This window comes from Phascolarctos cinereus, unplaced genomic scaffold (assembly GCF_003287225.1).
Source record: "Phascolarctos cinereus isolate Bilbo 61053 unplaced genomic scaffold, phaCin_HiC Scaffold_9;HRSCAF=440, whole genome shotgun sequence".
Taxonomy (NCBI): Eukaryota; Metazoa; Chordata; class Mammalia; order Diprotodontia; family Phascolarctidae; genus Phascolarctos; species Phascolarctos cinereus.
In genome coordinates, this window is record NW_027556402.1 from 230,134,930 (window position 1) to 230,162,129 (window position 27,200).

At 39.4% G+C, this 27,200-nt stretch overlaps 1 protein-coding gene across 1 annotated transcript; it reads left to right on the top strand.

The window, feature by feature from the left end:
- The first annotated feature begins 1,884 nt into the window (after window positions 1-1,884).
- On the top strand, window positions 1,885-27,053 carry EIF3M (eukaryotic translation initiation factor 3 subunit M). Its single transcript, XM_020963901.1, has 11 exons — window positions 1,885-2,029; window positions 11,785-11,917; window positions 13,539-13,677; window positions 13,870-13,993; window positions 14,153-14,247; window positions 18,175-18,258; window positions 18,973-19,072; window positions 19,816-19,897; window positions 25,175-25,318; window positions 26,144-26,204; window positions 26,762-27,053. The coding sequence occupies exons 1-11, from the start codon at window positions 1,988-1,990 to the stop codon at window positions 26,880-26,882; spliced, it is 1,125 nt and encodes a 374-aa protein (XP_020819560.1). The 5' UTR covers window positions 1,885-1,987; the 3' UTR covers window positions 26,883-27,053.
- The last annotated feature ends 147 nt before the right edge of the window (window positions 27,054-27,200 follow it).

Here is a 27,200-nt window from a genome sequence, read left to right on the forward strand (position 1 = left end):
TGTAAGGAAAAGCGTTCCCAGTAATCAGTTATTCCAAAGCAGCATGGACTGAGTTGGGAGCAGTGGGTTTGAAGACCAAAAGTTCTATGGCTTCTTGCCAGAGATGCTGATCAGAGTGTACAGATTAGTTGGCCTCTGTGACCCTTTTCACTCCAGATCAGCTAAGATTGGAGAGGGTCTTCACCATGTTAGATGCAAGATGATGGAGATTAACTACCAAGTCTGAGGCAGTTGTAAAGAGGGTACCTGCACCAATGAAATCTCAGAACCCTGAAGTACTGTAATATAGACATCTTTACATACTCCTCTCCAAAGCCTTTCTGTATGACTGTCACCAACTTTGCCTAAACACATGTGAAATGAAAAGTCAAAGCTAAAAGGCGAATTTTCTATTTTATAAAATATTTTTGTGTATTCATACATTCTGAGTCTTCTCAAGTCTAAGGTTAAGACAGGGCCATAGATGACATCAGATTTCTTAATGTTTTTGTTTCGTGGACTCCATCAATCTGAAGACTACTGATTCCTTCTCAGAATATTTTAAAAATCACTTAAGGAAGTGCTAAATTTCAGTGATAGGTTATGTAAATCAAAGGTGTGATTTTTTTCTTTATCCAACTTCATGGATGCTATGAAATTCATCCACAGACCCCTTAGGAACCTGAGGACTCCAGGTTAAGAACCCCCATCTATATTCTGGGTTCATTTCTTGGATTGGGTTGGCATGTTGTAGCAGAAGAGCCCTGGGACTTCAGTTTGAACTCTGATTCCACTATTTATTAGCAATTCACTTTACAAAGACTTTGGGTCCATTTTCTCATCTGTCAGTCTTATTAAGCACCTACTATACGTGCAAGGTGCTGTGCTAAATGCTGGGGATACAAAAAGGGGCAAAAGACAGCCCCTGCCCTCAAAGAGCTCGAAATCTAATGTGAGGGAGGGGGGAGACATGCAAATAAACACTCTCCAACAAGTTACAGAGAGGATAAATGGGGCATGATTGAGAGGGAAGGCACAGAACCCAGCGGGGTTGAGAAAAGCTTCCCGAAGGAGCCTTACAGGGAGCTGGGGAGCAGGAGGCGGAGCACCCCCACAGCCAGAGACGGGGTCCAGCTCAGAGGCCAGGGGCACAGCTCATACGAAGGACAGCGGGTCTCTCGGAGGCTCTGGGCCTCCTAATCCTCATGTAAGAATGATAAGAAGAGCCAAGCGTTCCATAGCGCTTGGCATGCACCAGGCACCGTGCTGGGCGCTTTACAAGTGCTATGTGGCACGATCCTCACAACACACCTGGGAGGGAGGTTACTGTCCCCATTTTACAGCTGAGGACACTGAAGCAGGACGAGGTGAAGTGGCTTGCCCAGGGTCATACCGCGGGTTAACTGCTTTATCAGCCTCTTAAGCCTTTTCCTGCCCAGGACCGAGCAGAGCCTACAACAGCGCGCCCCCACCCACCCACCCACCCAGGAAGCTCTAGCCCGCACCAGCACGTGGGCGCCTCCACCTCGCGCCTGCGCGCGGGACTGCGTGAAGGCGGGAGGGGGAGGAAGAAGTACTCCAGCCCTCGTTCTCGCCCGGGCGCACGGACGGATCGCCGGAGGGGTCAGTGCAGAGGCCGCAGAGGCTGCTCTACGCATGGACTAAAACGAGAGGAGCCAGGCCGGAAGCCGTTTCCGGGGCTCCGGAGGGGAAGGTGGGATGGGGGCAGCTTTCGGCCTCTCCTGGACAGCTATGAGGGATGCTGTGAGGAGGAGCCGGGCAGGGCAGCAGCTGTCCTGGGCCTCAGGGGGTCCAGCCCCGGCAGGGCTCAGGCCCGCGCTGGAGAGAGGCCGCCTCCTGGGCCTATGGCCCCGCCTCCTCCCTCTCCCATAACCCGCTCCACGGTGACCCGGAAGAGCTTGTGCGCCGGCAGAGCCGGACGGAGGCCTCTCTTCCGGTCGGCGTGGTGAAGCAAGTGGAGGCCGAGGCGGCCCCCGGAGTATTCGCCATGAGCGTCCCGGCCTTTATCGACATCACCGAGGAGGACCAGGTCGGCGCCGGGGGACGCGCGGGACGCGGGAGACTCGGAGCGGGCGGAGGAGGGGGTCAGGGGGCCTCCAGCCTGGGGTCTGCCAGGCGGGGCCCGGCGGAGCCTGAGGCCTGGGGCTGGTGGGGGACGCGGGACGGGGAGGGGAGGGGCGGTGCTGTGGGGCTGGATGAGAGCTCAAGCCCTCGGACACGGACCGGCAGTGGGCCCAGAGGTGCCTGGGGCGCGGGGTCCTCTCCCCGGGCGAGCCCTGGTTTTCGCCCGCGCGAGAACGGCGGAGCCCACGCGGGATTGGAGACGGAGAAGTCGGCCTCCGGTCCTGCCTCAGCCACTTCCTCGCTGTGTGACCGTGGGCGGGTCACGCCCCCTCTCTGGGCCTCCTGTTTCCTCATCTGTAAAATGGGAAAGTTGGACTAGAGATGGTGTCTGACCTCCCTCCTAGCCAGGAAGCCTGTGACCCTGCGGAGCTCTGGAGCCGGAGGCATCGTGGGGCCCCAAGAGGGTCCCCCCGGTGGGAGGGGGAGCTGTGAGTGAGAGACAAGGTAAACCGGGGAGGGTCTGGGAGGAGTTCTCGGGGTGTCTGTGTGTTCCCACAGAGCACCAGATGTGACACCGACCAGTGGACCAGGGCCCTTTTAAAAGCGTGTCCGCATGCATGGATGTGTGTATATATTTGTCCTTCTGCCAGCATTCATTAAGCACCTCCCTGTCCTCAAGGAGCTCACAGTCTAATGGGGGGGAGGACATCGAAACTACTATAAGTACTATAAACCAAGAGAAGGCACTAGAATTAAGAGGGATTGGGAAAGGCCTCTTGTACAAAGTGGGATTTTTAGTTAGGGAGTCAGGAGAACTAACTAGTAGGCAGAGATGAGGAGGGGAGAGTATTTCACACATGGGGGACATGACTGGAGATGGAGTGTCTTGTTCCTGGAACTGTCAGGAGGCCATTGTCGCTAGAAATTGAGAGTAGGTGGCAGGGTACAAGACTGGAAAGGGGGAGTGGGAAGACTTAGATTATGAAGGAACTTGAACGGAGGATTTTATATTTAATCTTGGAGGTGATAGGGAGCCACTGGAGTTTTTGTAGGGAAGTGACATAGTCGAATTTGTACTTTAAGAAGATGACTTTGGCAGCTGGAGGATGGACTGGAGTGGGAAGAGACTTGATTTCACCAGCAGGCTATGAAGTAGTCCAGGCATGAAGAAATGAGATAAAGGAAGAGAAATCCAGAAGCCTTGGCAAGAGATTGGATAGAAGGAGCAGTGAGAGGTAGTGAGAAGTCAAATTTGACATTTAGGTTGTGAGCTTGAGGAGCTAGGAGGATGGAGGTACCCTGGACAGTAATAGGAAAATTGGAAAGAGTGAGAGTTTGGAGGGAAAGATGAGTTCAGTTTTAAATATGTTAAGTTTAGTTTACCGTTAGTTGAGCATTTACCCCCAGTGTGGCCTTGGGCAAGCAGCTAAACATTTCTGAGCCTCAGCTTCTTCATCTGTAAAATGGAAGAATTGGACTTGACACAATCATTGTTAAGGCCCACTCCAGCTCTCCATCTAAAATCCTATCTGGAAGCTACTTTAGCTGAGCAGATCTGGAATTTCTCTGTAACTATTAGAATACAGTTGTTTGGCAGCAACACAAACTTAAATGACTTACCTGGGCTCATATAAACAGAATATGCAAGAGGAAAAACTTAACTCCAAGGCTAGCCTTCTATCTGCTGTTTTGAGCTTTACTATAACATAGCTATATATAAATAGATATGATGCACACTTTCAGAATTGCACTGGTCCATGTTGTTGGCTTATGCTATTTCATGGTAGTCACATCTTGTGCTTTTTATTATGCTAATTTATGAGATACTCATCTGGGGCTGGGGAAGTTGTTTGATCTATGTGAAACTTGTATTTTATGGCTCACCTATCTTTAATGTTTTCCTTGTTGCTTGAAGGGTTTAATCAGTCATTTTATTATTTGCTAGGTTCTGGGGATACAAAGACAAAAATAAAACTGCCTCTGCCCTCAGAGGAAGACCTTCTGTCAGGGGATATCATGTATGCTAATGCATGTACAAAATAAAATAGAAAGTGTGATGGGAGATAGGGGAGACACTGGAAGCTGAGGCATACATCCCTGGGCCTTAAATTTAGATACGAAGACGTGAGTGTGAGAAAGGAATGTATTAGAGATGTGGGGTTTTCTAAAACTGTTTTGTGATTGTCCTGTCCTTGTAAAGAGTTAATTATCATGTGGTAAAATGTATATTTAAGATAAAATGACACTCTTTAACTCTGAGTAGTTTCATTTGAATCTTTTTGAAATTCTTTTTGGTAATGCAGTATTACTGGCTTTGTAGGTGGCCATGAAAAATTCCTTGCCTAGACTGAAAACTAAAAGAAATGATGAAGTTGAAGTTTTAAAACTTATTTTTTTGCCTTTAACAAGAAGTTAGAATTTTAAGTAATGAAGTTTTTTAGGAAGCTAGGGATTAACAGAGAAGATTTGTGTCCAAGATAAAATGAAATACCATTTATGCTTCCTTCAAACTCTAGGGTTCTATGAGTCCAATGTCTTCAGCCCTGAAGGTGACAGTGGAGTAAGCAATGCGTAATTGGCAGGAGAGAATGAAAAAGTGTGGGGTGCTGAGCTGGAAATAAAGAAAGAGAAGAAAAGTCTATATAGTAGGGGTGATAGGGTGGAAGTAATTAGCCTGATGCTTCCTACTGTTAAATAACTTTGGTTTTCATAGAGATGAGGAGGGAGAGATTTTTCAGGCCTGAGAGACAGCCATTGAAAAAGCCTAGACTCTAAAGATGGTGTGTCTTGTGAGGCCAGTGTCGCTGGATGACAGATTTACATGGGGGGTGGAGGGGAAGGAAAAGAGGATTAAGATGGAAGAACACTGTAAAGGTAGGAAGGGACCAGGTTATGAAAGCCTTTAAAAGCTAAACAGAATGTATTATATTTATTCCTGGAAGTAATGGGTATCCACCAGAATTTATTGAGTGGAGGTCAGGAGAGAAGTGGCATGGTCAGACCCGCACTGTGGGAAGATCATTTTGACAGCTGAATGGAGAATGGACTGGAATAGGGAGCTGCTTTGTGAGGAAGACCATTCAGCAGGCTGTTGCCTCCAGGCATGAGGTGATGAGGGCCTGCACCAGGGTGGCAGCAGTGTCAGACCATAGAAGGAAGCATAAAGGAGACATAGTCAAGACTTGGCAATTGAATGGATATATAAGGGGTGAGAGAGTGAGAAAACAAGGATAACACCTAGGTTCTAAGCGTGAGTGACTGAGAGGGTAGTGGTACTCTTGTCTGTAATAAGAAAAGAAGAGAGGAGGACTTAGGGGAAAGATGAGTCAAGTTTTGGACAGGTTGAGCTGAAGATGTCTGTGGAACATCCACTTTTACGATGTCAAAGTCAGTTGAAAACATGAGACTGAAAGTCAGCAGACCGGTCAGGGCTGGATGAGTAGATCTGAGAATCATAGGCATAGAGGTGATAATTAAATCCATGGGAGCTGATGAGATCACCAAGTGGAATAATAAAGAGGGAGAAGAGAAGAGAGACCGGGACAGAGCCCTATGAGGACTCCCACCATTATTAGCTGGTATGACCTTAATGGAGATGCAACAAAGGAAACTGAGAGGTGATGAGACTGGAGAAACAGGACAGAGTGATGTGATGGAAACCTAGAGAGGAGAGGACTATCCAACAGTGTCAGAGACTGCAGGGAGGTCAAGAAGGATGAATATTGAGAAAGGTCCATTAAATTTGGCAATTAAAGAGATCATTGGTGATTTTGAAGAGAGCAGCTTTGGCTGAATGAGGAAGTCAGAAGCCAAATTGAAGAGTTAAGGGAATAAGAGGAAGGAAGTCGGTTCATAAAAGGGAGGAGAGATACGGGACAATTGCTAGCCAGGACAGATGGATCAGGTGAGAGATTTTTGAGGATGAGGAAGTTGGGTGTGTTTGTAGGTAGTAGAGAAGCAACCGGTAGACAGATTGAAGATTAGAGAATATGGATGATAGAGGGGATAAGCTGTCAGGGAAGACTAAGGAGATAGAGTCTGGCAAGCAGAAGTACCAACTCTTAAAATGAGGGAGGAGGGGACCTTTAAGGTCCCTTTTTTCTCTGAATCTGTAGTCCTGTAATCATATTTTATCATATATCATACATATGGTATAATTTCTAAATCAGGTCATGATTTTCCCATCTCTAAAATTGGTAGTAGATTAATCAAATCCTGATTATCTTGTTGCTTTAAACTCCTTGATTCATCTCATTTAGCACTTAGGGCCAGTGAAGATGACAGGTGAAAACTATTTGTTCAAAAGTGAGTATCTTCTGATTTGTTTGGGCCGTATTCTAGTATATATCTCACATAAGTCACAAAATCACAGAGTGAAAGAAACTTTGGAGGCACTGCGATCCAACCAGCATTTAAGGGCTTACTATGGACAGAGCCCTGGGGGATACAGAAACAAAATAAAACTTGTATTCTATTTGGATGAAAACAGTACATGAACAGAAAAGTATGTATGTATGATAATTTGGGCTATTAAGTCTAACCTATACCTACTTAAGACCTCTAGGGAACTCACTACCATCTGAAGCAGTCCCCTTCTGTATTAGATGACTAATTGTTAAGTCTTTCCTTATATCAAGCCTGAATTTGCACCTTCTCAACTTCCACCCATTGTTTCTTATTCCTGTCTCTTGAGGCAAGTAAAATCTTAGTGTTGGGCAACATTGCCTAGTGGTATTACTGGAGAGCAGACCAGTCCTTTAGGTGCTCCCTTTCCCAGATGCCCCATTCCTGTTGTCCCACCTTGTAATAATCCCCTCAAACTCCATTCCTGGCATCAGCGACCCGTCGTTGTTCGTCCTTCATTTCTGAAGAGGACCTATGACAACACAAGATGATGTCTTGACTTAAATTGGGTATAAGTGAGGCAGAGTTGCACAGAGTCATCAGCCTCACTCTCTCTGAGTCATCCCAGTCCAGTAGCAGGACCAAAGTTAAGACCGAGGATGGCCCAGGATGCAGTGGATGACCTTGGCATCTTCAATGTCTGACCAAGCTCTAAGCCCTCCACAGTGCATGGCTGTTGGAACAAGTTGTTTTCATCCGCCCATTCTGCTGGGAAAGGCTTAGGATAGACATCCGCCTAAGTCAGAGATGGGTTTGAGGCCTGTCAGTTACCCTCACCCTGCTGTAGCCCATCTGCTAAGATGGTTTATGGGAGTGTGACTGCTGCTCATGCTGCAGCTTCTTAGAAGCAAAGGTAGATAAGGAGCCGTGAAAAGGGCTCAGCAGGCCCTCATACCAGAGGTGCTAGCCCTCTAAAAAACCCCATACACACCAGACTCTTAGTAAACACTTGTTGATTGCCCGATATCCCTTTATAGTAATATGATTTCTATTACAATATAATTTCCTTTGGCATCAATGCTCCTTGGGTGGCATTAGTTAAATTGACCACCTGGCCATTACATGTTTGGGTTGAGGGGAACAGGACAACATTATGTTTCCATTCATAGTTAAGTGTTCTCTGGTCTGGTGGCTGTCAAGGTAGCAGGCAGGGTGTCCAAAAAGCTAATTGTGCAGGAAGATAAATATCCTGGTATATGGAGCAGTTGTAATGATATCCTAGAGTTACAGCTGGAAGTGAGACCTTAGAGGCCTGCACCCCTCCAAACCTGTCAGTTTAACCAGTTTGTGTTTGATTGAGTTAGCCAAACTTTCTAAAGGCTTTTTTTCATCTCTAGGTCTCCAAACAGTGTTTTGCCCACAGAGCTCACTACTGGTCCATTTACTCACAGGGCTATCCATCTCACTCCTAAGAATACTGTCCATCTGCCTGAAGGAGTTCTTACAGGGCTCACAGAAATCCAGTTAAAGAAGAAGGGTAGCAGCAGTCCCACCCTCTGTGATTGCCTTTCTTTTAGACTCTCTGTGTCTGTTTCTTAGATATTTGTCTGTTTGCGTGTTGTTGCATCCCTGTCCAAAACTCCCACCTCCTCATTAGACTGTGAGCTCCTGGAGTGCTCACAGGAACTGTTTATTTGCCTTTCTTGGTATCCCCAGCACTTAGTATGGCATATAGTAAGTGCTTAATAAATGCTGGCTGACAAGTATAGCCTGTGCTACACAGTGGTAAATATATAGAGATAGATGCTTAAATATATAATTTTTGTAGCTTTTAGTCCCACCCTGATTTCATTTTTTTAAAGATCAAGACTCATTTTAATTTTATGATTATACTTACATATCCCTTGATGTTCCTTTGTTATTCCCTTGTATTGGGAAAAAAGAAGAGAAATGCAGAAATATCTTGCACTATAGGATTTAAATACATGAAGGGTTAGGGAGCTATCAGAAAGGGATGCAGCCCAGAACATGGAAGTGCTCAGCTCTCTTCTGCTGAAGATATTCTCAATTAGGTAATTCTCCTCACCTGTGACAGAAACGTATCATCTTCAGGGAACTGAACTTCTGCCCCCTGCTCCCTCCCCCCTGAGCTGTAGTACAATTCCTATAGTCTAATCAGGTACTTAGTGAGCCTTTTTTGAGATTCAAGCCAATTTGAAAGGAAAACAGGCCAAATTTAGTAAAGAAATGTTTTTACAAGGCTTCATATAAAATGTTAATGTGAGGTACAGCATTTGTGTTGTTTTCTGAGTACAGTAAACCCTGATTCAGAAATTGTGGTAATTGAGCTCACGTATATTAAGTGCCACAGTACACAGCACTGTCCTAGGTGCTGAGAACAAAAGGATAAAATATAGGGCTACCCTTAAGGAGCCTGCACTATACCAAGAATATGGCATACACATGGATAGGTATAATACAAAATAATTTTAGAAGGGAATGGTCATTAGGCAGTAGGAAGGGATCAGAGAAGGTTTCAGGTTGGGGGGTCAAGTTGCATCTTCCTGAGCTGAGTCCTCTCGTAGAAGAGGAGAGCTGTAAGAAGGGAGTTTTAGAGAGTTTACTCGAGGCCTGAGACAGCTGAGTGAAAGCAGGAAAAATGGGGTTTGTATGTCACATTCAAGGAGCAACTTGGTCTCTAGTTTGGCTGGAATGTCGAGTTCATAAGGGTAAATTGAATGGTATAAAATAAGACTGACTAGAAAAGTAAGTAGAAATCCAAATTATGGAATCCTTTAAGTCCCAGGCTGAGCAGTATATGTTTAAGAGCAATGGGGAGATATTGAATGATGTGGTGGTTATGCCTCAGGAAGGTTATTTTGGCAACTGTATGGAGGATGCATCAGAGAGGTGAGATACTGGAAGCAGGAATAAGGGCCTGAACTAGGATGGATGCAGTGTGGATGGAAAGAGCTGGAGGTGTTGAGGGAGAATAGACAAGACTTGAGTTTTTAAAATGGTGGAGAAGAGTCAAGGATGGCTGAGATTACAAACGGAGTGAGTAGAAATTTGTGATTCACTCAAAGGAAGTAAGGAGGTTTAGGTGCTGTGGAGTTTTGTCTGATTTGGACACATTGAGTTCCAGGTGCCTGGGGAACATCTAAGGAGGATAATTGCAAAATAGGTTGACTTTGCTTTGCCCATTTAACAGTGAAAACTGTTTGTTTTTAAGCTGCTAAATAAAGTGTAGCATTCAGATAATGAAAGTGTCCATTAGAAAGAAGGGCTCTCTAGAATCATAGAAACTTGGAAGCTAGAAGGACCCAAGCTGTCCACTAGTCTGATACTTACCTGAAGCTGGAATCCTCCAAAACATCCACCAGCCATAAAAGGTTATTCATTTGAATGAAGATCTAAATTTCTGCCCAAAGTAGGAAAGAATTACATGAATTCAACTTCATCCTTTAAATATATATATATATAATATATATATATATATATATATATATATATGTGGTCTAGGCAAACAAAATGCTTTTCTCTGTGCAACAAAAACTTTTCCTGTTTATTTGTAAATACCTTTAGGGTACAACAATATTGTATTTGTCACTGTATTTTCTATATTACAGAAGTCATCAAACTCTTAAGGAAGATGAATCATTTTTAAAAATATTCTTAGATTGTAACTTTGAAAAGCTTGTATTATATGTAAATGTGTGTATGTGTATGGTTTATATCTGTCTCCATTGGTTCCGAGTATGTAATACCAGGCTTCTCTAAATGAGTTTATACATTAATTTTTAATATATACCAGTTAGCATAACAGGGATTTGTTGTTGTTTTTTAATCATTTAGTTATTAAGTGTCAAGTATTAAACACCGATTTGTGCTAAAATGAGTGAAATAATTCCTACTAACAATGAACGTATTAATGGGAGAAACAAGTAATACAATTTTCAGTATATCCAGAATAAACATAAAGTAGTTAAATACAAGGTAGTTTGATAGGCAGGGCACTAGCTGTTACTTGTTACCAAAGTAAAAAGAGCAAATTCTGTAGAAAGCTGTAAGGATTGTCTGTAGACTAAGAGTCTTCTCTCAGCATATTGGTTCAACAATTTTAGTAGATTAGCTGATTATTGTCTTAGAAGGCAGGGAGAGAGAGCTCTGCCCCAAAGAATATGATAGAGGACTCCAGGACAACAGTTGGGTGGGTAATAAGAAGAAATAGGCATTTAGGGTTTGATTTGGGTGGGAGTAGGGATATTTAGAGAATGAGAGCAGTAATTAAAGGGTGACCTAAATGGGATTTTCTTGGTAGAAAGGGTCTCTCCAGCTCTAGATTTTGAACTGTTTCTCTCTTCTGAAGCTAACCATTCATTATTTTTAATGCATAATTCATTTGAGAGTTAATGAAATGGGCCAACAAATAAATATGGATTTATTCATTTATTTTATATTAAAGAGCCATACTTTCTTAAAGCATCTAATGCTGCCTTTGGGGAGCTTGTGTGTGCATAGTAGGGACTCAATAAATATTTGTTGGTAGAAGGAAAGAATAATTATTTGTAAAAGCAATAACAAGATTCACTACTAGGATCCTTTTCCAATCAGTAGTTACACACACAGTGTGTGTGTGTGTGTGTGTGTGTGTGTGTGTGTGTGTGTGTGTGTGTGTGTGTGTGTGTGTACAGCACTTCAGACTGATTGCTCTTCACCCTTTTGCTGTATCATAAAAGTGCCTGGGTGAGAAGAGATGTATCATAGGCTACTAAGCATGGAGGGGAGCAATATATACTTTCCTAAAGCAAAGATTCTTAACTTTCTTTGTGGTCATAGACCTCTTCTCAGAATAATGCTTTTGAACGCAAAAATATTTAAGATTAAAATTAAAGCAATAATATTAAAATAGTTATCAAAATATTTTTAAAAATTTTAAGTTCACAGGCTCCAGGTTAAAATCCCCTGCCTTAAAGTGTATGGATGTGGGACATGCAGAATACTTAGAAGAATGTGTTATAGCTTTGAATGCGTTAAGGGTCATCATGAAGTGCTTTAGAGCTCTAAATAATTTTCTCTCTTTATATTTGATTGTAGTTATAGTTCTGTTTAGAGATGGGGGTGTGGGAAGCGATAGTGTTCTCATTCCAAAGGAAAACCACTTGGGAATGCAGAGTTCTGAAATGGGTTTTGGGGTTTTTTGGTTCGTTTGTTTTTTTGGTCGGTAACTGATTGGTCAACTTGTTTTTGATCAATAACAGAATCTTGTTTGCATACATGTGAGTGTGTGTTTGTGTGGATCTATATCCATGGGTGGGCTATAAATGTGTGTGTATATAAATATAAATCCTGTATGCAATTTCTTGGGGTTGATAGGCTGCAGAACTTCGAGCTTACCTGAAATCAAAAGGAGCTGAAATCTCAGAAGAGAACTCTGAAGGTGGACTCCATGTAGATTTAGCTCAGATCATTGAAGCATGTGATGTTTGTCTAAAAGAGGATGACAAAGGTTTGTCCCTGATATTCCTTTTTTCTTTGTAGAAATTTCACAGGTATCAGTTCATTGAGCATGTTGTTATTGTTCATAGAAAACTCATCATTTAAAGATTCCAGTGATGGCTATTTTACGGCTGTTTTAAATTTTCTGTCCTACAGGTCTTTTGACCTGTATTGCAATTGAGGCATGGTGGCCAGATTCTGTTGCTGAGCCCACTTAATGTAATGGTAGGCCAGCCTCCTGAGAACTGGCTCAGCTCAGCGTTGGCTTTCTTTGACCTCTTACTTAAGTGGGGTTTCCAACAGGCAGCTGTGTGAATACCTCTAGCCATCCTCCAGCTCAGCTTCCCAGATTCTACACCATTCCTGTCAAGGAAGCTTCGGTTCATCACTCAGTCCTGTCCCTTAAGTTACATTATTTTACTACACATGTTAACCAGTAATATTAGACCAGGAGTGCCTGTATTTATTACAGACCCATTTCTGTTACGCTAGGTAAATTCTCAGAGGATCCAGCATATCTTACCATGGGAGAGGCACTGTGCCATAGTAGAGAGATGGCAAGCCCTGGAACAAGAAGACATAAACTAAATTAAAATAAATAATAAGACATAAATTAAATTTCACCCTCAGATATATACGAGCCACAGAACCACAGGCAAGCTGCTTTTAACCTTTAAGTGCCTGAGGCAGTTCTCTAAGACTATATTGCAGAGATATTGCCCGCCTGCATTGGTGGAAGGAGATAATCTCCTACACTGATGAAAGCGAGCATCTGAACCAAAAAAAAACCCAGAACCTTACTATTGGAGGGTCCTGAAGTGATTTTGAACATAAGAAAGCTAAAGGATATTTTTCCTTTCTCCTTGATGACATCTATATTAGAAAAACAAATAATGTATTTTCAGGTTCTTTAGAAGTAAGTTGTAGTGATATGAACATTAGTTATGTTGACCAGGTTTTGTTTACTGTTATAAAACAGGAAAATTATGGAAAGTGGAAAAATTCTAAAGCAGCTGACCACAATCTGAGATTGTATTAGGCATATGCTTGTAACACTCAGAAATAGCCACTCATAATGCAATTGTCAATTATATTTCAGCTTAACATTGCTTTTTATTGGTTTGTTGGCTTTCCCATGTGTAGTATAAACTTGTAGAAATATTTAAGCTATCTTCTTTACTTTGGAATTAAATGAATACAGTCTTAAAACTTGAGGAATTATACACATCTAACAGATAACTTACACTTGAACAGCATGCCCAGTGAAATGTCTGTATGTAGCCGATTTATCAGATATTTACATATGAATATATATGTGTGTATTATATGTATGTAGATTACATAAATATATGTATATCTCCATCCAGTTCCTTGAATGTTGTAAATTTTTTAAAACTTAGCATAATTTGAGGTAATGAAAGACTTCATTTTTGATGTAATGCGTTGAAGAAAAATTTCTTAGCTTTCTCGGCACAGGGTTACAAAGAACCAGATGAGACTCTTTTATTGGTTGGGTTGGAACCCTATTTAAAAGTCTTTATTCTATCAAAACACTTATCATATATAAACATTCCTTTAGCAAAAGCATTAGCATTATTGAATCACAGATTGTCCCTCTAATGTTTGTGTAGATGTGGAGAGTGTGATGAACAGCGTTGTGTCCCTCCTTTTGATCCTGGAGCCTGACAAGCAAGAAGCTTTGATTGAAAGCCTGTGTGAAAAGCTGGTGAAATTTCGGGAAGGTGAACGTCCATCCCTGAGGCTGCAATTGTAAGCAGAACTTTGGAGGAGCCTGGGAGTTGAGGAAATATGTTCACAGTATCACTGGTAGAATGATCTTTGGAAATTATATTACAGCTACCAATATTTAATAGACAAATGATTTAACACCATCCACATAGGAAAGCATACACATTAATCTTAAGTAGTAGTTGTTGGTCTTAATATTTTCTTTTTGACTAGGTTGAGCAATCTTTTCCATGGAATGGATAAGAATACCCCTGTAAGATATACGGTCTACTGCAGTCTTATTAAAGTAGCAGCATCTTGCGGTGCCATCCAGTACATTCCAACTGAATTGGATCAAGTAAGTTATTGCACAGAGTATTCCTTCTACTTGTAGAAGATAGGAATTTAAATTCTAAAAAGAAAAAGGTCAAAAGTTCTAAGTGACATATATCTCCTTTAAACTGTGGAATTGTATTATACAGTGAGGCCAGCTTTGAACCTCTTCTCACTCCTGTAGGTTCGGAAGTGGATTTCCGACTGGAACCTCAACACTGAAAAGAAACATACTCTTTTGAGGCTACTTTATGAAGCACTTGTGGACTGCAAAAAGAGGTACTCAAGGCTAATGAAGTCATTTAAAATTGTTCAGGGATTAGAGGCGGGTGAGGGTCTTTTTATAGACAGGTATATTGGATAACATTAAGAAGGGTGAGTAGTTTGGCTCCACTTTCCAAATCACAAAATTGCTGTAAATCTTTTTCTGTGCCTTTTACCCCACTTAGTTTGAACATAGTTTTTCACTGCATCTGTTCAGATTGGTATCTTAAGAGCTTCTTCGTTTAGTTCTAACTTAAACAATTCAATCCAGAAAGAAGACTGTAAAGTTAATAGTGGAATCTTTTTGCAATCTTTAAACTTTGAAAAAAAGTAAAACTCTTGCTTTTGTTCTGAAAATGGTACAAATGTTAATCCTCAAGCTTCATAGCTTTATGCCAAATTTATTATTTAATGGTGCTTTGATGTCTTGGTGCGTGGTAGTGCTATCTCTGTTGTTTAATGGCAAAGGGGGGTCTATCAATCAAAGTTAACACAATCAAAGTCTCTTGTGTAAACAGTACCTTTGAGACAAAACTTTGTGGTAGACAGTGCTAAATGGGTGCCTATTAAGCCTTCCTAAAAGATTATTTGGGGATTCTAAGGCTAGTCTTGAACCCAGCATATTTCTCTCACACAAAATGTTGGGGGGGGAGGGTTAAGTACCACTGACTTAATAACATGCCTAGAAATGACAGGTTTGGTGCAATTTATTGAGATTAATATATAGTTTTTTCCTAGTGAAGGGTAGCCCTTCATTTTCAAAATGGAAAACCTTGGGATTGGGATATCATATCAACTTCTGACTGCCCAGAAATCTTAGCATCCATGGCAGTTTGTTAAATGACTTCATTTATTTTAAAAGACTGCTTTTTCAGGGTAGTTTCAGCACACGCTTTTACCGTGGTTCTTGTGGCTGAAAGATTTAGCAAGAACAGCAGTGTTTCGCCTCCCTCCTCCCTCTGATTCCTCACAGGTGGATTAATTTGGATTCTTTATTAAATATTACTTGAGTTAAAATATGTAAATCTTTTTGCAGACAACCTATTATACAGGATCTGTAGGAAGTGCTGGAATTGTGTTTTATCTTGAAAGTTGGAAAATAGGAAAGTTTTTCAGAGTAGTTATCCCTCTTTGGCAGAAAAGAAAACAAGTAGCGACCTTGCGCTCATGACCTGGTTTATTGTCCTGGATCAGTGGACACCATCTACAACATGCTGGGAAACCTAGTAGCATTCCCTGCTGAGCACTTTTAAGGTGTCAGTAGAGGCGGTATAGAGAAAGTAATAAAAAAAAATAACATTTATAAATGAAATTCTTTGCTTTAGAGGTCATTAGAGCCATATTTTGTTGGCTTCAGATTTTCATTATTTGAAGTACCCAGGTTTTTAGAAGCATTTGTGGATAAGACTCTTGAGATTAAAATTGTTTTAAAATTAAAATTGACAAGTATTCTTTTAAGTTTACCGAAAGATACAGATTATGTCTGCCCTTTTCTAACTAGCAAGGTTCAGCAAGCACCTTCAATGGCATTTTAGATAAAGGTGAAAAGTTAAGCACTTTTTCCAGGGTTGCCTCCTCTCCCCACCCCCCAGTCACACCCTTCCCCTTATTAATGCTCTCATTGTCATGTAATGGGCCTGCCCTTGACTAGATGCTATCACTTTGTAGTCCAGGGCTGCTTCTGAGCATGTTCATTCTCGATTTCTTGCATGTCATGATAAAAATTAGTAAATGTTTAGTGTTCAGTGTTGCTGTCAAGGCTGCTGGCCCAGAGTTGCCACCTTCACTTAAAATTCAGCCGGGGCTCACTGTGCAAATTATGTCATGGTGGTGATTATGAATAGCCCCACCTTCGCTTGAAAACTGAAACTGATGCTTGAAGAAAGAAAGGGACTTAGCCTTTTTTGGACCATGAAGAGCTAATATTGACTGCCTTAGCCCTGGGTTGTGGATTCAGCCCATTTGCCAAGAAGCAGGAAAGAAAAGAGCTAGGAGTCAGGAGATATGAGTTACGGTCCCAATTCTGCCCCACCTGTAGTGTGAGCAAGTGCCCTTTTATGGGCCTTTCTTTCTTCATCTGTACAATGATGGTTTAGACAACATCACAGAGATCCCTCCCAGCTCTCTGTAGACTCTTGGTGAGAACTAGGCCAGGCTGATTATTAAGCTACTTAAAAATTGAAGCAGAGAAGGAATGTTTAAAGACTGCTCTTCCCTCTCCCCTCAAACCCGAAAGTGGATTTTATCTCCTAAATAGTAAACTTTGCACTTTAGTGTTCCTCACATAGTAGCATTTCAGGAGCTTGTTAGGTGAGCACCCCCTTGTAATCAGTTTGTAACTGTACTTGTTGAAAGAGTACAAAGGAAGTTAAGCCTTTGGAAAATCAGCTTGAGTTTCACAGATATATCATTTGACAAAATGAATTGTAATGAAACTGATTCATTAGGAAAATCTTTAACATTAGGTTAAGAGGTCTGGCAAAACAGAACACCAGTTTTTGTGGTGATACCACAAGGCATCTAGTTAGGAATAAAGTCACAACAGTGGGAGTGTTGGTAATAGTGACAGCTGACATTTATTTAGCACTTTTAAGGTCTGCAAAACTCTTTACAGTTATCCCTTCCACATTGCAGGGGGCTATGGGCCTGGCACCCCTTGGCTCTCCCTTCCTACCTGAGGAGTCTGAATTTTTTATTTTTCTTTTGTGGGGTATTTACAGTACATTATTGTAAAATTTGGGTTGATGTTGTACAATACTGTACATATACATTATGACTTCCTAAGTTTCTAAACTTTTTCTGTGTCATCTGCTGGCCTTCACATGTTGTCTTCAGGTTCCGCAAAACTCCCAAAAAATTCCCACTTAATTTCTTAATTTCTTTCTGCAGCATATTGAAAACTTGATGGGGAGTGTTTTGATGTGGAAAGGATAACTGTACATAGATTCTCATTTGGTTTTCAACAGCGAACCCTTTCAAGAAGGTTCCATTATGATCATCCCCTGTTTGAAAGTAATAAAGTGAGACTCAGAAAGGTTAATGACTGGAACTCAAAGTTTTAAAAACTAATGTTAAAAATTGTTTTTACGTGCAACTGGAAAATCAGATATACAGGCAAAGGGGTATAGAAAGCTATCTTGCCCTACAGAAAAATAGAAGGGGAAGGGGGTGATAGAAAGGAGGACAGATTAGGGGAAGGGGTATTCAGAATCCACGCCATCTTGGGGTGGGGAGGAGGGGAGAGATGGGGAGAAAATTTGGAACTCAATCTTGTGGAAGTGAATGTTGAAAACTAAAAATAAATTAATTTTTAAAAAAAAGAAATGGAAGGTTAATGACTTGTCCAAGGCACACCTGCAGGCTGTACTTATGTTTCATTTTGTAAAATGGGTATTATACTTAATGACATCATTTTTATTTGAGGTGGAGAAGACACCTAGCATCCTTTTTACTACATTTACATTTTCTCTTTTAATCAGTGTACAAATTCTGACTGTAAATTGGAAAGAAAAAGATTTCTGGCAAACCTCACTTTGGGGTTTTTGAGTTGGGTTTTTTGTTTTGTTTTTAAGAATAGCATTTATGTTTTTTAAATAAGAGGTATAACTCCTACTTATTTTTCTCTGATTGAATCCAGATGTGTATATCAAAAGTAGTCTACTAAATAACAAAAAAGTGTTCCTTCTAGCTAGGAAAAGCTTTCTCTGACTGATGCTTGATCAGTTAAAGAGAATGAAATGAAGAGTAAAGATAAACATTTTGTAAGAATCCAAATTTAATTTAGCTAATTTGCCTATTTTTGCTGGTTAAAATTGATCACCCATATCATTTGAGAATAATTTCATTTTAAGTCTGTCTTTAAAATGAAATTATAGCAATATTTGGTTGGTAGTTGTAATGATTTTTCAGAGTTCCTAAAACAAAATATCTTTTTTTTCTTAGTGATACTGCTTCAAAAGTCATGGTGGAATTGTTAGGAAGTTACACAGAGGACAATGCTTCTCAGGCTCGGGTGGATGCCCACAGGTAATTATTAGATTGCTTCAGAAGAGTCCCTCAAAACCTTTTTGTAAGACAGTTGTACTCACTGTTTAGTGACACTGCCACATTCTGGTGCTAGATTTGTGACTGCAGCTAAAAGTCATAGCACTAGAAATTAGAGGGGTGTTAGAACAGCAAGATTGCATGAAAGAACCACATGAGATTTGAGAACTATGGTCCATGTACTGGTAGTAGGGATTAAGACCTTCTCCAGTCCCAAATGAAGAACTAGAAGGCTCCCAGCTAATTAGAGCTCTTCAAAATAGTTTGGAGCCATCAAGTTGATGAGTTTTCTAAGACCTTCCTAATGAGTATGCTTTGTGAAGGTCAGAAAAATCTGGTGCCTTGCCAACACTCTAAAGTTCACATTTACTGTTGGCAGCCAGCATTTTCAAAATAAGTCATAATTTATGTGACTAGGAAGGGAGAGGCCCCAACCTGGTAATGCTTCTGCTGAGGCAAAGTTGAGTTCTTTAATTGGGCATATGGGCCTAATGAACTCAGTTTATTGCCTTTACATTTGAACTCCTTGCTTGGTGTCTTCCATGCTTTTATGTGTTTGGCTTTTGCCCATTTGCTGTGCCACAGCATTTTGACACTATAAACAGAGTAGGTTAGACTCTGCAAAAAGCTGTGGAAATAACAAGTGGACTCTTAAAAAAGATTCTTATCTTTAAACATGCTTTGTTTTCATACTAGGTGTATCGTAAGAGCATTGAAAGATCCAAATGCCTTCCTTTTTGACCACCTTCTTACTTTAAAACCAGTCAAGTTTTTGGAAGGGGAGCTTATTCATGATGTAAGTAGTTTATCTCTTTAACGTGTAAATGTTTTGTTCCAAAAGTTTTCGTCTCTAAATAACATCCAACTTTATTCTTTATCAGTGAACATTAAATTTAAATGTGAACAAGGGAGTATGGGTAGAAGAAAGAAAAACCACATACAGTCTACCTCTAATATAAGTTAGCTTTTGCCCCACCACCTATCACCTCCCTGACTGTCCAGTCCTTAGTATTAAGTCTGTATGTTCAAACTGCTTCTTGCGGGGCAGCGAGGTGGCTTAGTGGATAAAGCACTGGGCATGGAGTCAGGAGGACCTGAGTTCAAATCCAGTCTCAGACCAGACACTTGACACTTACTATAGCTGTGTCACCCAGGGCAAGTCACTTAACCACAATTCCCTTCCTCCACCCCCCCCCCCAAAAAAAGGGCATAATTGGGAAGACAAATCTTCCTGGAATTCATTAAATCAAATTTTCCAAGGGTAACCTAGAAAGAATTTCAGATTATTTCCTGTTCGTGTATTATCTATGCCATTGCCCCCATTAACATGGATAATTGAGAATTGACTATCAATTATTGCTGTCTCCCAATTAAAGATCTCAAAGCAAATTAGAGGAGTGTGTTAAAAGATCCTTATGCTACTTTTTGTTACCAGAAATAATGAAAATGAGTTTGAAAAAATTTTAAATATGCCATGGCTTGTTTCCTGTTTGTATGCGCTTTACCATATCATAGGTTTGTTTTCTTCCATTTATCTAGCTTTTAACCATTTTCGTGAGTGCTAAGTTGGCATCATATGTTAAGTTTTACCAGAATAATAAAGACTTCATTGATTCTCTTGGTAAGTTTTGAGTTTTTCTGTTACTAGAAACAGGATAGAGGGAATATTGTCATTTTACTTATGTTGTCTGGGATCTCACAATTTTTTTGGCTGCTCTTGGGAATGGGGAAAAAAAGATGCATGCCCTGTGGTGGTGCGGTGGGAAACTGAGAAGACAGGAGTCAGTGGGCATAATGGAAACAGCATCAGCATTGGAACCAGGGCACCATTGCTTATCTATAAAAGGACATGTTGAACTGGGTGATCTTTAAAATTTCTTTCAATTCTTAAATACAGCCTGTGAATACAGGGATATCAGTCGAGAAAATGATTGGAAGGGGTTTGGAAATACGAAGGAACCTGGTCCAGCCAGAATAGGCTCACTGTGGTCTGTGGGGAGCAATAGGAAAGAGAGGAGACAATAGAAAAGAAGCTGAACAGCATTATCTGAGCATGTTACTGAGAATCAAACAATTTAAAGGAAAGTATTCCTTTTATTAAAAAAAAAAGATGTGGAGGGCCTATTAAGAGCAAAAGATTAAAAATTTAAGGAGAACGAAACACCTACCCATCTGAAGCCCTGAGAAAATTCATTAGTTGTTAGCATATTTTTTTTTAACTTTTCCCCAAGGGGCGCTATTTAGGGTTAAGTTTGACATGCATTTAAAACCTTTTAACATAATGACTGACAAATTTCGAAGCAAGAACATTAAAGCTCAGGTACTGAACTTTAATGATATTGTGTCACCTTTTTCTTGAAATTCCAAGTGATTATATAGATATGTGGGGGAGGAGGGGGAGGTACAGAGCCAGCCTTAGAGTTGGGATGAGTCTGGGCAGATCACTGACATGCTTGATGCTCTAGACCAGAGGCATCAATTAGAAACATCCCTGCCAGTGAGGAGAAACTATCTATGGTTTTGTGTGGTTTTGTTGTTAAACATTTCCCAATTGCATCATGACCTGGGCCTCACCTTGGAGTGTGCTTTTGCTGCCTCTGCTCTAGGCAGCAGCTCTTAATGACGTGAAGAAGATACTAACCTCACTTTGTAGAGAGAGTGGCTTCTACCTTTAAACTTGATCTCTATTGGGCACATAAGGCTACTTGGCTTTATCTAGGTAGAATATAAGCTGACTTCTTGACAATAGGAAAAAGATATTAGACTAAGCAAGTTTTTCTTAAATGGGAATAAAGGTACTCCATATAAAAACAGAGTTGGAGTGGTTTTCATCATCAACGTTACAGACCTTGATATTGTTGGCAATTTCTTGAACGGTTCTTTCTCCCTTGATCATACCCATATAATTGTTATAGCACAAGGGAAAATTAACTTTCTCACACATTTCAGTCAATCAGTAAACTTTTAGAAAGTGTCTGCCATGCACAAGGCACTGTGTTACATAGAGTGCGTGTGTATTTAATGCTGTGAAACTTTGGCGAGGCAGTGTGGTGTCATCAGTAGAGAGCTGTCTAAGGAGATGTGATTAAGACAAACTGACAGTGTGACCCTGGACAAGTCATTGACCTCAGTGCCCAGAGTCTTCTCACTCCGGTTCCCTATAAAGCACAGGTTTCAGTTCCTATCCCTCAGTATTACTTGGTCGTCTTGATTTATTGACTTCAGAAAATACACAGCAGACCACACTAATAGATTGTGCCAAAGCACTTCTAATCTAGTTCTTATTTGGAGCCTCATTGGTTTAAAACTAGGATAGACCTTAGAGATAATCTAGTGGACCCCTTCATTTTACAGATGAGAAGCCAGAAGTGTAGAGCAGCCAAGCAGCGTGTGTCTGTGAAGAGACTGTTATCTTCACTTTGACTTTAAAGAAAACAAGCTTCTTTTCTATGGACAGAATCTAGTCTGTCAAGGCTGTGATTTCCTCCTGAGGCACATTTTTGAGCCATTTATTCAAAATTCATGTGCAAAAAATACTTTGGCCCAAATCATTAAGTAAAAAAACATCCAGGAACAGCTTAGTGCTTAAATTGGTTTCATAGATTAACTGTTAGTTTTTGAGGATGCGGTCAGTTTAGGGTTCAGGCTTTTACTGCTTTACGTGGTCGAGGAATCCATATAGGTCAGAAGTAAGATTTTAGGATTGCTCTCCATTTTCCTCATCCATAACATAGACTTTTAGAAAAAGCCCAATTGTTACTCTCACTGCCTGTTTTAGGTCTGGATGAAGGCTGCACAGTTAAGATTTTGGAATCTCCCTGTATCACACTATTATCCTCTATTTGCACATTTGCTAGTTTATGTTACTTCTGAATTTGAACCATAGGTAGGAATCAGGGAAAAGGGGTTGCTTGTTTTTGAGGGAGGTGTCTTTCTAAACTTTTCCTGCTTACTGATTAAGTAGCAAAACATAAGACTGAAGGTACAATATGATAAACTAGAGGTAAATGTGTTTCTCTGTGTGTAATGCTTTGCCAGGTGCATTAGACCTAGAAAACCACATTCTGCCCCACTTAATTTGTTTCATGGCATGAAGCTCTGTGATGGAATGTTAATGTCAGCAACCTCTTTATTTACACACTATGGAAAAAAGGAGTAGTAATTAACACTTTGACACTCCCCCATTGATGTGTAATTGACTGTTTCAAAGGAGCACTGGTTCATAAGCTATTGCATGCATTAAAATTGCGTTCTCTATATTGCAGCTTTGTAGGACAGGGGTCAGTGACAATGCAGAAATTGTTCAATGATGCAAATTTTTTTATTACTGCATTAAGGTTTTGACATATTAGTAATGAATAAATGTTTCCATAAAATTAGATTTTTTTTATAACTTTGAAATTGAAATATGACACTGAACACACTGTGACTTCATCTTTGAAAATAGTGTCATTTTCCAAAACAAAGCACAGTGCAGGGCATGCAGCCTTTTACACTTACAGCATTGCCTTAACAGTTGGTGATTTTGAGGATAGATCTAAAGGCGAAAGGTTTGGTCCTTTGTCTCAAAAGAGAAAACCTTCAGAATCACCAGCTGCTTCTTAGGAAAAAAAGAACTTTGTTCTCTTAGGATTTGTTAGTGTGTGGTGCTTTTAAAAAGCAGCAATTACATTTTATTTCGGTGATATTTTTAAATGTGTATCATCTATGTTCTGAATTTTTTTTTCCATTTGGCATGGTCAAGGTCCCATTTTATTGAGAAGCTATTTAGGGAAAATACCTTGTATATGAATAGAATAGATAGTATAGGGACATTTTGCATTAGATAAGAAAACATAAATTAAGTTATAATGGGGGGGAAGATGTAAGAATTTCATTGGGTTTTTCTTAAAATGTAATAATCTTCCAGTGAGTGTGCCATTTGTTGGAATTTGAACCTCTTAAATCAGCTTTTGGTGTGGTTTTGCTCTTTTTTGTTTTTTTTTTTTTTTAGTCTTAAGCACATCTTTGGGGAGATGTGTTTAATTGTAAAAGATTGTAAACGTCAGTTAAGGTGTAACACCAGTTTTTTTAAAAAGAAATAGCTCTTTTATTAAATGTCTGCATTAAAGACTGTAGCTGTATTAAATGTCTGCATTAAAACTGACTAAAAATGTTAGGTTGAAGAAGCTGTCTTGTTGGATAGCTTTTGTAGATTCTTACAGGTGGCATCAGTTAGAATTTGTTGTTTTATTAACACTGACAACTTGGGCCAACAGTAGCATAATCTTGTGTCAACTGAATCGCCCTAACATGTCCACATTTAATCTGATGTTACTCAGTTGCTACCTTCTTGCTTCAGAAAGTTAATCAGCATCTCATTTGCATTTGTTAATTAGGGTTAATGTGCACTAATTGATTTTTTTGATGCTTGTAGATTTCCATTAAGCCCAGTTAGCAGTAGTTGCTGGTGTACCTCATTCATTTGAGTTATGATGATCATGTTTTTCTTGAATCTGTGCCAGAGAGGGAGCCTGCATCATAATTATAGCTAATTAACACAAGATTATGCCCTGTATTAATGTGCTTCCCTGATCTTCCATTAATGTAGGAATGTTATAAATTCCAAACTTAAATATTTTCAGAGTGCCAAATATCTAAATTAACAAGTTGCCTAGAAGAAATACTGTTGTTGGGTTTTTTTGTTTGTTTTTTAAGGCAGTTTGAACAAACTGGGTTCCATAAATGTTGAAGCCATTAGGACTATTTTAAGAAATGACCAAAGAGAAAAGAGGCAGGCAAAAGAATCCTAAATTGATTTTTGGAAACTTGCCTCTTCTAAAGTGTATTGATTCATACAAGCAGTTATACTAACTAGTTTTGCAACTCGGCATTACTATTTGTGGCAAAAATGTTGATGAACATCTCTCATCTCTGGCTTTTTGAAGCCCCAAGTTTGCAGAAGAGTGTCCCCTTAGTAATTTGGCTATTAATACCCAGTGGGGTATTTGTTTGCTGTTTGTAGCTGTCAGTAGTTAAATGTTAGGGCCTGATATGACGTCAAGTAAGTCACTTTCTCGAGCCTTGCTTTCTTAAGACCATTTGACTAGAGCACCCATCTTTATAATCCAAGTACTGTATATGAATACAAGAGGCAGCTTATTAATTGGCCATTAAAGGAACAGGTTGAACAAGTTTACTTGTATATATTTATTTCAGCTTTTGGTAGTGTTAATTGGAAGGAAAATGGCACTAATTATTGTGTTTCATTCTCTTATTTAAATTCTTGCTCTCAATGTCTAACTGTTCAAGAAGCATGTAAATGGAAATTTTGCCCAGCCAACAACTAGTTGGTTGATAGTAATGCAACTATTTTACTTTACATTTGCTAGGTAGGGAAAATTATTAAAATTTGAAATTAGAAATGGGATTAGCATAAAAACTAATGAGGAATTATTGGAAGAGAGTTCTGGGTATCAAATGGAACATGTTATTAAATCTAACTACTACAGGAAAATGATATTTTCATTCTTTTAGTGTCTAAAAAGGAAATAATTCACTTTCTCTTAGAATTGTGTGACTAGCTCTGTTACTATATATGACTACAGGAAAAAGTATCTAGAAAAAATTTTTTACATGAAATTTGGTCTTAACATGGGGTCATTAAGTACAGATTACCTCATAGGGCTTTGATAAACAGCAAAAATAACTGTAAAGTGATTTGCCCACATAAAACACTTCATTCAATATTTATTGAATGATTTTGTTTTCAAGTTACTTTAGCATAATTAGTGCCTAATTACAGATGTTCTCTTTTTAATAATGATTTTTACCAGAGGTTAGACTTAGTTATAAATGTTTATTTCTTTAGTTAAAATTTGAAATTCATTGGTCTTCTTCAATACTCTTTATCTTTCAGGCTTGTTGCATGAACAGAATATGGCAAAAATGAGACTCCTTACTTTTATGGGAATGGCAGTAGAGAATAAAGAAATCTCTTTTGACACAATGCAGCAAGAACTTCAGATTGGAGCCGATGATGTGGAAGCATTTGTTATTGATGGTAAGGGCCATTAGATCTTTTCCAAGAGTTAATTGTCTTCTTTATTTGGAATAGCAAGGCATGTGAGATTTGGCTCTTCAGCTTACTTGGGAAACCCTCAAAGCAAGACTCTTGTGTAGAATCCAGTGTGTAGCTCAGTTACTACTGTAGACCCTTGGTATGACATCATTGTTTTGTGTAGATTTAGATATACCATGCATTAAATCATACTGCCCAAAACAAAAATCTGATGGATATACAATTAGCCTGTACATATCATAGGTTTTATTCTTTATCCCCCCAAAAGTAGTGTATTAAGCAGTTCAGCTGCATTAAGACTATTAACTAATGTTCAGCTACGAATAGTTTTCGGTTTTTACGTATATCCAAATTTACATGAATTTCCAAAGACAAATTTAGCAAATAAAAATTGATTTATAAAGCAAAAGCTTATAAACATGTAGATTGTCTAAATGGCTCTCAGTGACCTAAGTCTAATAATTTATAGAGAATGTTTAGTAATTTTTTTTCTTACTGCTATTAAAACAGGATGTGTTCGTAAAAGGGAGCAGTTCATAAAAATTATACAGGATATTGCATTAATAGATTGGCACATCCACTATAGGATGGGTGCATGACCTTCATTCTTAACTGCCTCATGTTACTTTGATTTTCATTAGTTTGGAATATCTAGTTTGTTAAAAAATACTAGAAACACACTAGAATACTCTCTGTTAATTCAACATATATAAAGTTTTCTAATGGAGTGCTTATTCAAGTATGTCTCCTCTTTGTTTTATAAGTGTTCCTTAAAACAAATCATGTAAAAAAAAATTTTTTTTTCAGCTGTAAGAACTAAGATGGTCTACTGCAAAATTGACCAAACACAGAAAAAAGTAGTTGTCAGGTAAGATATGTAATTCTATGCAGTTTTTTGTAGGACGATCTAATGTGTTTTAATTATTTAACTTCTTATATATCTGCTTACTATTTTAACTAGAAGCAAGGCATTGTTCCTATCAGTTGCCTGTAGTTAAATAGTTGCTATTTATCATAATTTTTATTAAAGTTCAGACTGAATGTGATTAGCTTATTTAATGAAAGAGTCCTATTTTCCAGCACATTTCATTTAATGACCCAGCATTGGCAAGAATACTAATGACTTTTGTGTCTGCTTTATATAGTTGTGCAGAGCAGTAGAAGGTCTGGAATCAATATGGTGAAGACTTTAAATGTATGCATTATATATACATGTATATATGTCCATGTATGTGTATGTATATATATGATATATATTCCCATATATATAATCTCACACAAGTCTAGTCTGATTTGAGGGTATAAATTTGCTTTTTCTTTTATTCGTCTTTGCCTTTAATAAGAGTAGAACATTAAAACTGGACTATATATTGTAGAGTCAAACACTATTTTGCTAACGTTTTCTTTCGATTCTTCACTTTGTAGTCACAGCACACATCGAACATTTGGAAAACAGCAGTGGCAACAATTGTATGACACACTAAACGCCTGGAAACAAAACTTGAACCAAGTGAAAAACAGCCTTCTCAGTCTTTCTGACACCTAAACTTTTATGCATGATTTTGTTCTCTTTAGAGACAATTCTAAATCATAGTGAAACACATTCTAAAACAAATTTTGATACCGTCTTGAAGTTTATTGTCTCAGATTTCAAGTTAAAAAAATACTATGCCAGAAATTTCAGGAACAAAAATAATAAATTACGTAAAGGAAACCATTTTGTTGATCTCTATGCTGTAAGTTTTGTTCTTGAAAGGGTTCATTTTGGAGGTGAGGGGGGATGAGATTCATGGAAGGAAGAAGAAAGGAATCAAAATTTCTAAACAGTCAATTTAATCTTTGAACGAAAGGTTGCCAAAAAGGA